Raw genomic sequence first — 16,651 nt, forward strand, 5'->3', positions numbered from 1 at the left:
CATTTCATTACATCTTCTGGGCTTTCATTGGGCTCAATGTGTCTTGATTACTAGATCATCTTGTCTGTAATTTGCTTTTCTTGGACTTTTCTCTTGGCTGTAACTGTTGTATTTCAGCTCAACCCTTCTCTCTTGGCTGTCTGTTGTATTTCAGCTCAACCCTTCTCTCTTGGCTGTCTGTTCTATTTCGACTCAACCCTTCTCTCTTGGTTGTGTCTGTTCTATTTTGACTCAACCCTTCTCTCTTGGTTGTGTCTGTTCTGTTTCGACTCAACCCTTCTCTCTTGGTTGTGTCTGTTCTATTTTGACTCAACCCTTCTCGCTTGGCTGTCTCTGTTCCATTCGCTGGCCACATCAGGTCAAGGTAAACCACTGCCTCTCCCACAAAGTTTAAACAGTCATTAATTTACTCTTTTTTTCCTCACAATGCAATCAGGGTAGAGCAAAGAAAAATAGAAAAAGTTCTTCACGTGCCTTCTTTGAACAATATTCCATAACCATTAAGGAACGGAGGGTGGGAGGGAGAAAGGGTGAACGAAGGTCTCAAATTACTACTCAATTATATTTCCCTTCAAAGGCCAAGAAATACTGGGGATGTCCCAAGAACAGCACGGCCAGAGCAGGGAGAAAAGGGTCTCTGAGGAGTGGTGGATTGATGGGAGGAGGGAGAGTAGAGAAGCAGACCAGAGCCACTTTCAATTATCCAGAGAGCCTGGTCTCCACAGCCTAGCCCTTTGTCCTCCTCTGGTTAATATCAGTAGTGGTGGACCATGAGAGCCTCTCTCCCTGGTGTCTCCCCCTGGTATCTCCATGGTCTTCCCCAGGTCTAGCTCATTTTTACTGAGCCAGCTCTGGCCTTTAGCACCCAATCTGTGCTCCACTTTCATCCAGGCTAACCATGGCTCACGTAAACACTACCATTTCAGACACGCTGGACCCAGTGCAGTTTCCACAACAGACAAACCCAATCTCTGTTGCTGTACTGCCCACTCACCCCACGGGAACACCTACGGTGTGTGAGAACGAGGTTCATCGACCAACGCCCTGCGTTCAATACCACAGCCCCCCTCCAATTTGATCACTAAGCCCGAACCCCTGGGACTGAACTCCTCCCCCATGCGACTGGATCCTGGACTTCTCATCAGGCCGCCCCCAGGTGGCGTGGGTGGGGAACGACACGTCCTCCCTCGGTCACCCTCAACATGGCTACCCCCACCCAGGCCTGTGTTCTTAGTCCCTTCCTGCACTCCCTGTCCGCCAGCAACCGCTCAGCCCCAACAGGACCGTCACGTTCACCAAGAACACAATGGTGCCAGGCCTGGTCACCGAGGGTGCCGAGACAGCCTACCCAGAGGAGGTAGAAGGGGATGCAAATGGCAGAATTCATCAACAGCCCAGAGAGAAAGACACTAACAATAGTGAGACTGTTTTCTATACTACAGCATGTCTAATCCTGACCGGACCCAGTGCAGCTTCTACCCCTGTTAAACATGAAGGTGTTAATTCATTATTCAGGGGCTACTCAGATTATCCGCGTGATGCAGTTTTTTTGCAGTAACCCTTTAGTAACGACTTTATGCAAACACACAGGAGAACATTGACACCAGCTCGAGATCATTCACACATACTAATCAAATGCGCTGTACCCCACCTATATGTACATCAACCTCAGCTACCTCATACCCCCACTATTGAATACTGGTGCTCCCTGTATATAGCCACTGTCAATAATTACTGTCTGTGATTCGTAAAATAAATAAAAATCAATTTATATGTCTCTTAGCTCTGCATCGGCTGAAAGTGCATATAAGAAGAATTTGCATACGTTCGTTGTTTATGAAACATGTGACCTAAAATGTGATTTGATGTAGACAAACAGACAGGCCTCCGCATAGCCACCTGTCAGGTCAGTCCAATGCGGGCCCATCAGTGACATATGAAAGCAGATACCAGGGAACAGGTGTGTGTGTGTGTGTGCGCGTGCGTGCGTGTGTGTGTGTGAGGAAAGGACACATTGTAAGCAGCAGCTGATGCAAGCCACTCCATCGAGTCCCTAAATAGAGGAAGGCAACAGTTGGGTTAAAAACAGTTGCTGTTGCTACCGAGACTCCCCAGCCACTGTTAGTGCTCAAGCATAATTCGGATTCCCATTCAAACTCCCCTCGCTCCTTGTGCTTCAAAAGACATGTCAGACAAAGCCGGTGTGGTACAATGGGGTTTGCGTTAAAATGACAAGACCAGACACATTTTATTGACTGTAGAACAGATGCCCCATTAATTTGGGATTATGGGAATCACAGTGAAGGGAATGTGAAAGTGAAAGAATTGGGAATATCCAAAACCTCTAAACATTTTTCGTTATTTTATAGAATTTGTGAAATATATAATATACTTTCAATAGAAGCTGAAGGAGTTTAATATATTAATACTTTGAATACTTTAGAGTGCCATTTATATACCTCTAGTATGAAAAATGGTAGATTCATGCCCAAATGTGTTGTGACTTTAACTTGCTTCTTTTAAAAGGTGCTGCCCAGTACCTGACACCACATAAGTAGACTTGTTTCACTTTAAAAAATAGGGGAACATTTTGATATACCATTCAAAGTAGTCATGTTTAACAGTAAAGAAGGGTAAAGCAGACACCAGTAAGAACAGTTCCCAGGGATCTTGACCTTTGATCCATTGCCTCTTCAGAGGCCACACCCCCACTCCCCCTTTCTGCTGAGCACAGGATAATGGTTATCTATGTAACCATTTACAAGAGGAACGGATACACCGCCTGACCTCTGCCGTGACCTCTGCCGTGTCCTCTGCTGTGACCTCTGCTGAGGTTGCTATGGCTAGCCTGCTACATCACCCGCCGGAGACAAATCACCAAGAAGTTACCAGGTTAGTTTGGCCCTCTGTGAAATTTGCTCTCCAAGGTTTCCTCGGGCATGTGTCCGTCCATCAACCGTTCAACTAACCAGCGACCGGGGTAAGTTCAGCCACCCAAAATAACACCGATCAGATCACTACCTTTCTGCGGTTCCTCTGCTTTACGTCCAGGCCAGGGCAAGCCGACTGACCCCAAGTAACCCCACCCGCGACTGGCCCGCACAAGGCAACGGCGGCCGCGTCTTGAGGAGGCGGAAGGAGCAGGAGTGCAAGGGCCGGGGTGGTGCACGCGCGTCGTGTCACGAGGCGGTTCCTTCCTTACGTAGGTCACGGTGTTGGGGACTTCTCCCCCAGACAGGCGGAGATTCCTGGCTGGAACTGGGGAGAACTGGAAGGACTTCAGTGGTGCGGTGGGGTTTGGCCAGCCACAGCAGTATGTGAGGCATGGAGGACAGCTGCGCCCAGGGGCTACTGTGGGGACGGACTGAGCAGGACCGGAGCGGAGCGCAGAGAGGCAGGGTGTTATGTCACGCCACACTTTCTAATACAACAGCTTACCATGGTAACATAGGTTGTTCTTCAACATATGTCCTTTCACGCTGAAGTCGGCTCACAGTGTTTAATGAATCACTGAGCCTTTCAACTTCGTGACCATAAAAATCTGACCAAATGTCTCATCGCATCTGAAAGGATGAAATTCCAGTCATTTATTGGGTATGATGTGTAACAATGTCCATGTCGTCTGTAGGTGGAGAGGGCCCAGGCATGTGTCTTTTCGCGGACGAGGGTGCCATAAATAATAGGGCGTGTGATGTGACGGTAGAAAGTCTAAGAGCTAGATTTGCTCTTAGTTTTATAATGTCAGTTGTCAGCTCTGCAGAGCTGATCAATGCGTCATCATACCATGTCATTTCTGCCTTAAAAATAATCCTGCCATGAACAAATTGGAGAGGAGTGAGTAAGCAGCAGTAAGGTGGATGCTCTACCCGGGATACAAGAGCAGTGTCCATAGTAAATTATCGCCTGCGTCAATGCGAAAGTTGGTTTTAATGTGCCAGGTCAGCCTTTAAAAAGGCACTAAATATTTTGGATCAATATACCCACATTGTGGCTAATGTGTACTGAAGTGTCCTGTTCCCTTGCCAAGATCATCAGGCTGTGCTTGGTCAGTGGGGGTACTGTGTATCTGGGTCCAGACGTAGGAACAGAAATCTGTTTTCCTCATCATGATGTGTTTGGGAATGCACTCATTTCTCCCAACAGCAGCGCGCTGATCTGATGAGGAAGGAAAGACCCTTCCTCAGAGTCCTACAGCTGTGTGTTCATTAGAAACCTCCACTGTCTTCTGAAGTGACGGCTGGGTTGGCCTCAGTGATGGCCTGAGTAATGGACCGCTGGACTGATCAAAGGAATACTCAGTGTTTTGATGCAGTTTCAAGAAACGCGCTGTAGCACAAAACAGACTGACTGTGGTGTTTGGAGGAGAGAGAGTGACTTCAGTCCATACTGTTGAACCATCACTGGGCTTGTTCCCTCTGTGGACATGCCAGTTGTGAGGTCATTTATCGGCATCACAATTAAATGATGGCTCATTTTAAACGCTAACGAGGATTATGATTCTTGTCATCACACAAGATATTAGTGGTATGTTTTAATTGGTTCCTTGTTCTCAGCCATTTGCCATGTTATTTCAAAAGACGATTGTATTTTGTCTCATAATCGTAAATAATTTCCCGCACACCTGTGTTCATCTTGCCCAGTGAACGAAAGGCCTGCTAAACAGAAAACAGACTGTGATATTCATACAACATATCAATACAGTGGTGGCCCTGATTAGATCTGCTGTATTTACTTTCCTCAATTGTAAAAGTAAACTGTGTGGAACATTTCCATTGTGGACAGTAGACCCTCCACTGAACCCCACGTCCTGAACACCTCTCGCCATAAAAGTCATTCTTCTGACTCCGATCTGTTGACACGTGTCTGCCTGTCTGCCCCGCGCCTGTAGAACAGCTGCCTGTATCCAGTGTGGTCCTCTACTCCAGCAGTCATCTGCAGGTCATCGCTGCTGATCATGTCCTTGCACTGTAGCCTGCCATTGTAGTTCCCTCCTATCCCTGTCTGACACAACTCTTGTCTATCTGCACCGCGCAGATGTTCGAGAGGCCCTGTTTTTCCAGCTAGCACCATCTGAATGTATCTGGAAGAAATTCCTGACTAGATTAGGCCAGGTACCAGAGATGGACCGACGGCTCACGGGCAAGTAGGGAGCCTGTGACAGGAGACGGGACAGAGTGTGCTTTGCCTTGCTTGTTTTCTCCATTCTACCGGCGCGCCTGAGTAGACTTGCGGCGATAACAGATAAAGGCCCTTTGATAGGCTGCAGGTGCGCTCGTTTAATGAGCATTAGGGCCTGACCATTGCTCCCCTGAAAACGAACATGCCACAGATACATCTGTACGGCCGCCATTTGATGCTAAGCGACATCTGCCTTAGACATGGCACGCACCCATCTCTTTCCAGCATCTACAATCACTCATCTCAAACTACCCTTCGGCCATTATTTTGCTCTGGGTTTCACTGATGATGGAATACAGTCAGGTATTTGTGGGAACACTTCCCCAAGTAGGAGACTGAGTCAGGGGGATTTGAGTTTTGATGTCAGTTGTGACCAGTACAGGAAACCTGGTGGAGAACTAGTGGTTTTATATGAAGTGTCAAGCGGTTAACAGGAAAAGATAACCTGCTGCTGTTGCTAGAGCTAGGAAGTGTGAATTCAGTCTGTCTGGCTTGTCACACTGAGACAAAGGAATTTCTTTCATTGTGGTTTTCTTTGTGGTGGTCAACACGCGTAAGAACACAAATTACCCTGCATTGTTTTAGGTGTGTGTCATATGCGTCATGATGACAAATGGCACTAGCTGAAAGATAGGACAAAGGTTTTACAGTATTTACAGTTTATGAAGTTATTTTTTCAATTGTCTAACAAACTCACAGTCAGGTGTCCCAGACTGTGTTTGAATGAATCCAAGGCCTTTATCTAATCCTGTGACAGTCAAAACACAGATATCAACAATATAAAAACAGTGCAGGCTACCTTAATGTTTCCCATCCAGCTGTTACTGGGGCACTTGTGGAAACCCAGAATGACCACCATCCCAGTATTTGGAGGGGTCCTGTTTTGAAATCAACCAAGTAATGAGGTTACTCAACGTTTGCCAGTAATTAACCCATGTTGAACTTGACTTTTATTCCAAATGAGTGTACCCAACGTTTGAACCCCAGATTGAACTTGATCCGTGCCAATATGACTTAATCACACAAATCCTCCCCAGGGATAATCTCAGCGTGGCATTGTCAGCCTGCAGAAACGACTTCCTCCTTCGCTCCATCCACTCTAGTGTTTTGGCCTGCAGGGCGGAGCTCTGCAGTGGCTCCTAGACTGGCCCTTTGTCTGACTGGGAGCCCCAGACACAACAGTGCTGAGCGCCCGCCCCTCACAATGGCCCTCCGCACAAAGCCTCGCGCACTGGGACAATAGGCCTAGCTCTGAGTGGGGGTGAACGTCAGCGCTAAAGTTACCCACCTGCACACTTCAGAGTGAATCAGGAGCCCTCTCAGGGCTCCTGCAGGCGTCTTCCTGTAACAGCCAGCTTCCTGGTTCTCTCGGGCTGTAGTGGGGTAAAGAGGAAGACCTTTACAAGGTCAACAGTCAATATCGTAATTAAAATACAACTTTTTAGAAATGTCGGCCGTGTGTTTTTTTTTGTCTGTCGCTCTCTATCTGGCTAAGGGATTGAATAGACCTCAGCACAAGCTCAAAATCATATATTGCCATGGAAATGACCTGACAGTATTTGATAGTAAGTGATATATTGCAAAGGTGCGTTCATGAACAATGATGCAATACTTTTGCCAGAGAAGGACCGGCCATTGAGGAAGGGGATGTTTTTGCACAGTGTGACTCTGCTTTGATGCTAATCTATACAATGTAACGTGTATAATTGATTATGAAAATATGTATTTAAAATTATTTAGGAACCAGATTTATTTTATAAACCACAGCTATACAACTCTCTCATGCTATTTGTGTGTGCAAATATAATGGTTGGAAATGTAGGCTAATTTTATATTTGGACGCTATAATAGGTCTAATACAGTTCTGAAAACTACAAAGTTACCCTATAAAACGTATGCGATTAAACAATTCTGGTGTAAAAAGTATATTGTACACCATTGTGTCTTCATGATAAAAGAAAGGTAAGGTAATCTTTTTAATTGAAACTCATTAGCAAACAGGCCAACATATTGGTATACAAACAATCTAAATCCATGTTTTAAATGGTGTACCGGTAAACGGTTTATATAAACACAAACTGTAGTGTTGGTTTAATCAAAAACGCAAAATACATTAGGAAAATACATCATGATGCTTTCTACATTAATTTTGCTACAATTATTCCCTGAAACTACATCATTTTCATAGATGTATATCCAGTGCTATTAGTTATTCTGTGTGCTAGAACTATGTAAAGAAAAAATACTATGCATGCACTAAAACTAACATTAACTTCTCAACTGTGGACATGTTGTGTGACGTATGGACATCATATACGTAAACCGCGAGTCATTTTCTAGAAAGATAGCAGAAAAGAGTACTACATTCAAAACCCATATTACAAATATAACTGGCTGAAACAATGGTGAGCTTTTCTTAGTCACAATCTGATTGGAGGACCCAAACGTCAATCACCAGGCATTTTTCAAAATACTCGATTTCATCATATTGGGAGTGTCACTGCGCAGACTGCTACATTGCTTTTGTCTTGCCGTGATACAGTACAGTGGACATATAATACGAGCTAAGTACCTTCATTTTGTAACCGTAGAAGAAACAGTAACATTGTTTGAATTTACAAGATTATTTTACTTTTAAGCTTAAAACATTCGACACATTTAATGTTACATATACATAATCGCCACGGACTGAATCCAGTTTCCACTCGCCACGAATTACTGACAATAAGGTATCCAAGTAAATTACAGAAATACTGTCTGTAGCCATAAACGCTATGAAAACCTCCAGAACAGCGGTGCTTATCGAGTATAATTCTGCTTGCCTTTGACTTATTTCCAAAAGCGTTCGAAGCGGTCTAAAATCGAAAACTAACAGTGGATACATGAAGACAGCCGGTGTGACAATCACAGCAAAGCTATGAAAGTTGAGGAAGGTTTTGTGGACTTGATAGCACCCCTGATACGCTTTTTGAGTGGGTCAACTTGCGATATTTCTTTCGAAGAGAGCATAGTTTGTGATTATATATTTGTGTAATCCAATTAAAATAAAACCCTTAAACTACTCGCTGAGAAACGTGAAAATGAAAGACAATTGTGAACAGTGTAAATCAGATTTCATTTCTGCTTTAATTGATAGCAAAATGTCTTATCACACAATAAAAATGCACATCAAATATTTTAATCAGGCTCAGGTTGCAACCTTGATAAAAATAAACTAACAAAAATATGCTTTTAAACAAAAAATATAAATGTAAATGTCACTTTGGATAACCGTAATCAAAAACCCATTTTATTCTACATAAAAAAAGCTTGACATAAATAAGTTAGTATAATTTCTCAGTGTTTTTACAAAGTTATGTACACAGGTACACTTCAAAGATTTACACAAAATACACAGGCAGTGACTGCTTTCTGAGACAATTCTTAGCCTCCCAATAAAGGCTAATTGTAAGTGGATGAAATTAAATTTATTTCAGAAGCCGCATTTACTTATCAGCAGTCTAACGATGTAAAGGAAAAGGGGGTTGATGGACAAATCTTAATCATTCAATGTCATGGCAACCTGACATAGTGAAAGCGTCGACACAGCCATATTGAAACCACCATGAATTTGGTGTTGCAGGCCATTATTCTACCCATGAAATAAAATAAAAAAATCTAACAACCATTAAACTAACACATACACTTGATTGTGTCTGGAAGAGGATGAAGCTGCTTAATACTAACAGTACTGTTTACATAGACCTTATCCTTCAGAAAATGAGTACCTCACATAACTTCAGAAAAAGACATTGGCTACAATTTTCAAAAATGGTGAGGAAGACATAAATACAACAAAAAATTAAGTGATCAATAGGCCTTAATATTTGCTTTCAAGAAACTACAAGAAAGAACCACTGATTTAACATGCTACTTTTTTAGTTATAACAGAAAATTATTATTTGAGGCCTTATTTTTGCAGGGTGGCTGAGAAACCACACTTGTGAAACTTAAATGATCTGAAAAATTACAATTTAATATGCCTACACATTATGTACCGTCCCTCTCTCCTCACATAGAGATGACCTATGAAGATACTGTAATGAGTAACAATTATTGAATCCTTAATATTGTTTTAATGGAGTAGGATTTTAAGTTGTATATAATTTAATACTCACTGCCTTAAACAAAAACAGCATTTTGGAAACAAAACTACACTGCAATTCTTCAAGTCAAATCAAATTCACACCTTTTACATAAAGGATTATTTTAAAAATCATAATACATTTTATGTGCTACATATGAAAAGAAATATATACACAGGTAGTAAAAAAAATAAAAATGAGCAAAAAAGGAAATAAAACCTAATTGCACACTGCTACATCAACTGCTTTTAGAGGCAGTAACTTTGAGTGCCAGAACTTTAGTGTTTTTATTCAGTGCTTCCACAGCATCCCCATCCTTATGGAGAATTGATATGTTTCATTTTATTTGTAGTTCCTCTTCGAAAAAAAAAAAAGAAAAAAGAAATCACCAAACACCAACATTTTTGATGACAAAAGGGGAAATACAGCTTCAGCTCTGCAGAGAGAATTTAAAAGAATATATGAGATCACCCTAACTTACAATGGCAAACATTTTTATTTAATCAGAATCATTCCTGGACACTTATTTAAACTGAGTAACAAAGGTGGCATCATGTAGTCGTTTTGATATGACAAACAAAGCTAAGAATAGGATAATGATGGTAATCTACCCAGGAAGAAAAAAAATACACCCTCCTGACTCATTCATTCAAAGCACCAAGACTGTCACCAGAATATCTCCATTTTTCCAGATGTCCACTAATACACACACTTGCTTGAAAGTCTGCAACTCTTTACACCTATTCTAATACACTGACACGGTGTTTTCATTCACTAGAACAGCCAGATGTTTTGAGATTGGACTAGCGTGTGTAGTGTGGGGACCAGCCCCATCTCCCTCTCGTGATCAGGGCAGTGGTTGCTGACGTGTTACTATAGTGTTGTTCTGAAGACTTGTTTACAGTTTCGTCGGAAACTCAAACTCACCATGGCAGTGGTTGTAGTAGTCTAAATGTCGCCTGTGTAGCCTCTTGGACTTTAACCCTTCACTGAACGTCACAATGAATATGAATTTCAACTGAAAAACCACTTTGCCAACTGACGATATTTAATTAGGAAATACATCAGGCGGCTGATAGACAGCGCGTATAGTTTTTTTTAAACTAGGTTTTGTAAAGCTTCAAAAACAAACAAAGTTGAACTTTGTATGCAGGCACATTTGAATACATTCCGAAAATAGGCCCATATGGTTATTCTGGAAAACTAATGAAAAAACCGTAACCCATCTAATGCCAAGCAGTAGGCTATAACCTACAACTCACGGCTACTATGAATGTCTAGTTACCCGAACAAAACATTTAGAAACTCCGACATTGGTCACAGTCTTCCTATCGATTTTGGTAAGTATCAGATAACTTGCTCACCTTTGTCATCATCACGTTTGAGTCCTGGGACTGGTTTTCCTGGGTGTGTGTTCTACAGAACGCATCAAGCCTGGGCAACAAGTAACTTCATCCGAACTGCTGTGGGACCTTTTATTTTGGGACAAGGGGTCTGGAAGATAGAGGGGAAAAAAAGTTCGATACTTTCGAAAACAAAGTAGCCTCGTTGTTAATGTCAGTGACATAATTTAAATGAGTATGGCAAATTATGCGGTTACATTTTTCTATAAACAGCTTATTTGTCTCTGGTCCATGTTTTTTAAGCAACTTGACCAGAAATTATGGGTTAAAGCCGTCATGCTACCGAAAAGGTCTGATAACGTATATGCCTACATTTTTTCCATGTGAAGTACTAAGAAGTGGGAAATCTTGCTGGTAGCACATCGTAACTAAAGATCGGCTGGCTGTATGGAGCAAACAGTCTGCCACCACGTTACCAAGTTGAGCCAGGCTGATACAAATGTAATCGCTAAATTAGCCCGCAAGGAAAACAGTAGCGAGAAATGAAGTAGCCAGTCTGAAAGACGCATAATTAATAAAGGCGTACCGTGGCAGGCAGGTCTTTTTCTCTGGCCGGTGCACTGCTCTTTATTCTCAAATTGGGTCTCGGACCTCTCTGCGTTTTCAGATGGCTGCCGAGGAGTTCCTAACACACAACTATGATTGCCATTGAGATCCACATTGTTATTCCCAGAAGGGTAAATTCCCTTCGCCGACCGTTGTTGTGTGTTATAGAAAGTTGGAATGTCTTTAGAATCCACTTTTTTCCATTCGTATTTCCCGTTCAATAGCGGTGTGTGACTTGAAAAATCGAAGTTCCATTTCGCTGCAGCAGCCTCTTCCATCTCTTTCAAATGTCCCTTTAAATCCCTCGTTAACTCTTCATGATCCACCGAACCAAAAAGGTTCCTGCAGGCTGTGGGTTTGGGGTGATCTGACAAACGAGCATCCGTCCTTTCCAATGTCGGGCTCCCATTTGAAAGTCGAACATTTGACATTTTCCGAGAATTAAATAACCTTCAAATTGCTAGAACACAAAAAAAATGCGTATTTTTTCGTTTTTTCACCGCGGTCCAAAACGTGCATAAAATGACTGATCAACACAAACGCATGCATGCCATGCAATGGTCTGGATTGATATGTTGACTTCCAATATGGCAATGCGAGCAAAGTACTCTCGACAGATCATCAAAACAAAGTGCGGTAACTGAAGCCACTCCTGTCAATTTCGTCTCGTAGTAAGGGAGAAGAAATAACAGACAAACCTCTTCAGTACCCAATATGGCGATTGAGGAGAGGCTGACTGGCGTAGAAATGATTGACACAGAGAGCAATGTAAAATGAAGAAGGGCATTCATTGGTTAAATACCATAGGCCCGCCCATTTCTCTTGGGGCGAACACACAAGTTAAAGGGTTGGCAACATTGTCACAGTTCAACTTCATGAAACCTGCTGTAGCCATAATTACCATGCACATCTGAAAACATTGTAGCAGTAGAGTTAACTAGAGGGGAAACAAAGAATGCATACTTTTATGTTGAGAATATTTGGCACCATTCTCTATCTTTGTCAGATAGGTTTCAACACCAAAACGGCTGAATACATACAGATAAACTAATTATATTTGTGAATTGTATAGTTATACTAGTTTTGCAAAATATGATAATTGTAATGCCACCTTAATTATGTGAAACACCAGACAGTGGGAAGCAAAGTGTTGTTTGGGTATAGATTGTTATGAATATGTCAGGCTTTAAAAAAAAAAAAATAAAAAATAAAATATATATATATATATATATATATATGAACATTGAATTATTTTTGACTGGCAGTAATGTCTTTGATTTCAATGAGAATGTTGACTCACCTGGGCTCAGTCAAGGTGACCAGTTGGCATCAAAAACAAGGAGGGATATCAGGATATCTTATTCAATAAAGGGTTTTGGCTCCCACCTACATGGCCATATCTCCATGGCACTAAGCTTGTCTTCGGAAGACAGACAAGACAAGAGTTGACCACCTGTGCTAATTAGCTCCCTACCTTACAACACCTGTGAGTGAAGCTAACATGGTAGGAACAGTATTTCCTTGAATGGAGGCACACCTAGCAAATGTAGGTATCTCTGTGAATCTGCTACGATAAGTGTAAGCACATCTTTTTTTTATTTTGAAAAATACATAGAGGCAGGCATCTCTCAGTGGATTTTTTTTTCTTCTGTAGAATAACTATGACGATTTACTAATAATTTTAAGGAATTAGACAATTTACTAATTATCTTTGAAATGATATTTCAGTGAATTATAATAACTATTTGGATATTTGCAACAACAAAATTGACACCCAAAGCTTTTTCAGTCTTCATTTAACAAGATGACACTGACCTCTAGTGGTAAAGTTTTATGGACACAGTACATAACATATGACTAATGAGACAAAATACTTACAACAAATTTAATACAATATTTTACAGTATCATTCAATCCATACGAATAGGGACCGAGACAACAACAGGAATGCAAGGATTGAAACAATATAGACCCAATTCTAATATCCATGTTGCTGTTCAATCTTCAGTCCACAGACAGCTCATAGGCATTCTAAGCTCCCAATGCCACTCACAGATTGAGCCACTTGACGATGTGGAAGTTCTTCTTACCAACTCTGAGGAGAGACAATCCATTGGCCAGGATGTGCTGGCCTGGTATCAGTATCTGCTCTGGGCTATCTGTCTTACTGTGGTTGATCCACACAGCTCCTTCTGATACCATGCTATAGCTACAACAACACAAAAAGCAATTTATGCATTTGAAAGTCAAAGAGACAAACTGAGAATTTGAGACAGAAACAGGAGTGAGAGGAAAAGAGAAATGCAGAGTGAGCGCAATGGCATGTGAAAAAGCCATGGAGGTGGCTGGAGTGAAACAGAGTGAGAGTGATCTGGTCAGGTGGGAGATGATAAGGAAAAAGGGAAGGCCTACCCTTTGCTTCCCTCTGGGATGGCCTGTGCCCTGCGGCAGGCGTCCAGTACCGTGGTCCCGGGCTCCATCAGCAGCTCATGGAAGGGGGCCTCTCTGAAGAGCTCCTGCAGCTCTTCGTCAGTCATTTGCTCCAGGGCCTGTACGTTACTGTTGTACAGGGCGTGTGTGCATCTGGAGAAACACTCTTTCATTGTTATCTTACCAAGTAAGTACAACTCAGAACACATTCATTTCTAGCAATTCGGATTAAATGTCTTGCTCAGGGACAGAACGTCAAGACTTTTCACCTCGCCAGCTCAGGATATAGAATCAGAAAACCTTTTATTTACTGGTCCTATCCTCTAGACCACTGGGCAGACACCACAAAACACACAGGCATTACTACTATTACTGGAAAAATATATAAAAAATACTCATTGACATTCAGACACTCCACACCTTTTCGCGCTCTCCAGGCCCTCTTTGCCATGGACCAGTTTGGTGATTTCCGCGGCAAGTCGTTTGTGTGCGAGTCGTTTGCCCGGCTCCTGTCTCTGCTGCTCCATCAACTTTTCCACTTCAGCCAGGGGTAGGAAGGTGAACAGTTTTAGATACCTGCAGGCATCACAACCAACACAGACTCTGTCTTCAACATCATGTTACTTACATTCAGGTGCCCTGTTCACAAAGTGTCTCAGCAGGTGTATGGATCTAGCTTAGCCATTTGAATCAATCCTCTCAGACTTAAACCATTACATACACTAAACCATTTCAATAAGGCAGTGTGGTATGCTATGCTTAGGCGTCCCGGTCTACACAAACAAATCATCACATTTTATCATAATGGATATAAATCATGTCCCTCTGTTTAGTGCTACAGAGAAGCCTCTGATGATTCGGTCCAGTTCCACCAGTTCTATTTCCCTCCAGCTGCCTACCTTTCCACACTGCTGTCAGGCTGCCTGAGGAAGAACTGATAGAGCTCAAAAGGAGTTGTCTTGTCCCTGTTCAGCCACACTGCATTGCCGGCCGTTTTCCCCAGCTTGTCCCCCACAGTGCTGGTCACTAGCGGGATTGTCAGCCCATACACCTCCTGTCCTGTCACCCTTTAACATTGAAAACAATAACTGTGTAAGTAAAAGAGACCAACACAGGTCAGATAATCTTACAGCAACTTTGTATAATAGTTTGTTCATTATTATTTTGCCTGAATGTATTTCAATGTAAGGCTACAATTTGGCATCACTGGGACAATTGGTCAATAGATATGCATGTGTGTGTCTAATGAATGCAACTTTACTTGTGTATGAACTCGTGCCCAGACATCAGGTTGCCCAGTTGGTCTGTCCCTCCCAGCTGGATCTTACAGCTGTGATTCTGGTACAGGTGGTAGAAGTCATAGGCTTGGAACAGCTGGTAAGAGAACTCAGTCAGGGTCATGCCCTCTGCACTCTTCAACCTAGACTGGACACTTGACCTGCTGAGCATGGTCCCCATTCGGAAATGTCTGCCAACTTCTGACAGAAAAGCAACTGCATTCCAGTCTTTGTACCAAGCTAAATTGTTCAATACCGTTACAGTGCCAAGCTTTTTAGAACTGGTGTGAAAAATTAGTTCGTGGTTGGTGAAGATTCGCTGCAAGCTCTCCCTAATAGCCCTCGTATTGTCCTCCACTACATTAGAGGATAGACGCTCTCTCGCGCTGGTCTTCCCACTTGGGTCCCCAATTTGAGCTGTTGCACCACCGATAAGAGCGATGACATTGTGTCCTGCATTTCGAAAATGCAGTAGCCCGATGACAGCAAGTAAATTACCAACGTGAAGGCTGTCCGCTGTGGGGTCGAATCCGCAGTATACAGTCTGCAAGCCAGACTGCAGTAGCTGAGGAAGGTCTTCTTGTGCTGCTTTTTCCGGAAATGAATTTTTTAAAATGCCTCGTTTATTTAAAGAAAAAAGAAGTCCACTTTGGGCTGTAACAGAGCGACAAAACATGTATCGTGACGTTATATATGAAACTGTATTTTTAAAAGCAATACATGAACCATGCCGCGATGCACAAGTGAAGTACCTGGCTATGGACGCCGCCATATTGGAAACTGACACACTGAACAGGAAGCTGAACGAAGATAAAAATGATGGTAAGACTTTAGCGCCACCCGGTGTTTTGCCCATTCCACCTGATAGTAGGAACCCTTTATATAAAATATTAATATACTGTATATATAGTTTTATATTTGATTACGAAATGCGGATGTAGGTTTTCTTCAGGCACTGTGTGTGTGTGACATGTGTATATGTTTTTTTTTTATGCAGGGGATATTCATGTTATGAATGTTAGCCAAGATCTCCTCCCTCATCTAAAATGTTTGATGAGGGAGGAGATAAAAGACCATTCGTCCACGCAGAATCTCTTCAGATCATTCAGAATTCTGGACTGTTCTTTTCAGCTCAACCCACAGGTTTTTATAGAGGGTTATGTCATGGGACTGGGATTGCAATAACAAAAGCTTGATTCAGTGAGCCGTTTTTGTGTGGATCTGAAGGAATGGTTTGGCATGTTCTTCTGTTACGCGCAGCGATAACCCAATTTTCGTTCAAGAATATGAGTATAAATAGAAAGATATTTGCATTATATTTGATTCCAAATACTTTCTAAGTGTTGTTACTAATTATTAAAAAAAATAATTCAAGTACAATATTTATTGATTGATACAAAAGGTCAGATTTCGCATATTTTGAGGTGATAAACAAACATGACATATACTTTCTGAACTTTTTTTGCTCATCTTTACCAAGGGTTCCATCAATTGTGGAGTACACTGTATTCGTGATGAGGTAACACACATATAAAGGACATTTCTGCTTACGTTTCTTAATTTTTTAATAAAGTTTGAAAGTTTAGTGTGTTTCCATAACATTCCTAACATAAAATGACAAATGTGAAAAGGATCGTGAATTGGAGGGCTGTTAAAGTGAAATGTCTCCTTCAAAAACATGCCGTTTTCAACT

The 16,651-nt window shown here is 42.0% G+C and overlaps 3 protein-coding genes across 3 annotated transcripts in view; 1 reads left to right on the forward strand and 2 right to left on the reverse strand.

Annotated features, from left to right (window-relative positions):
* kcnq1.2 (potassium voltage-gated channel, KQT-like subfamily, member 1.2) overlaps positions 1-1,682 on the forward strand; it is a 206,468-nt gene extending 204,786 nt beyond the window's left edge. The window contains exon 21 of the transcript XR_004574831.1: positions 927-1,682. The gene's annotated coding sequence lies outside the window, so the exon portion shown is untranslated. The remainder of the gene's footprint in view (positions 1-926) is intronic.
* Positions 1,683-8,274: 6,592 nt separating this feature from the next.
* cdkn1bb (cyclin-dependent kinase inhibitor 1Bb) lies at positions 8,275-11,997 on the reverse strand. Its single transcript, XM_010883895.3, has 3 exons — positions 11,232-11,997; positions 10,667-10,796; positions 8,275-9,738 (listed from the first exon to the last, which is right to left on the reverse strand). The coding sequence occupies exons 1-2, from the start codon at positions 11,680-11,682 to the stop codon at positions 10,678-10,680; spliced, it is 570 nt and encodes a 189-aa protein (XP_010882197.1). The 5' UTR covers positions 11,683-11,997; the 3' UTR covers positions 8,275-9,738; positions 10,667-10,677.
* Positions 11,998-13,118: 1,121 nt separating this feature from the next.
* Positions 13,119-15,796, reverse strand: yars2 (tyrosyl-tRNA synthetase 2, mitochondrial). The gene is made up of 5 exons (XM_010883896.4): positions 14,943-15,796; positions 14,581-14,748; positions 14,102-14,257; positions 13,664-13,834; positions 13,119-13,460 (listed from the first exon to the last, which is right to left on the reverse strand). Exons 1-5 carry the CDS (start codon positions 15,728-15,730, stop codon positions 13,301-13,303), a joined length of 1,443 nt encoding a protein of 480 aa, XP_010882198.1. The 5' UTR covers positions 15,731-15,796; the 3' UTR covers positions 13,119-13,300.
* Positions 15,797-16,651: the final 855 nt, after the last annotated feature.

Source organism: Esox lucius, chromosome 19 (assembly GCF_011004845.1).
Source record: "Esox lucius isolate fEsoLuc1 chromosome 19, fEsoLuc1.pri, whole genome shotgun sequence".
NCBI lineage: Eukaryota > Metazoa > Chordata > Actinopteri > Esociformes > Esocidae > Esox > Esox lucius.

Bases quoted from the DNA above. Each gene is read 5' to 3' on its own strand.
- cdkn1bb (XM_010883895.3), bottom strand. From the start codon at position 11,682: ATGTCAAATGTTCGACTTTCAAATGGGAGCCCGACATTGGAAAGGACG. The intron at 10,797-11,231 runs GTACGCCTTTAT...TCTATCTTCCAG, and splicing joins AAAAAGACCTGCCTGCCACG to ACCCCTTGTCCCAAAATAAA.
- yars2 (XM_010883896.4), bottom strand. From the start codon at position 15,730: ATGGCGGCGTCCATAGCCAGGTACTTCACTTGTGCATCGCGGCATGGT. The intron at 14,258-14,580 runs GTAGGCAGCTGG...TGATGCCTGCAG, and splicing joins CCTGACAGCAGTGTGGAAAG to GTATCTAAAACTGTTCACCT. The intron at 13,461-13,663 runs GTAGGCCTTCCC...GTGTTGTTGTAG, and splicing joins ATCCCAGAGGGAAGCAAAGG to CTATAGCATGGTATCAGAAG.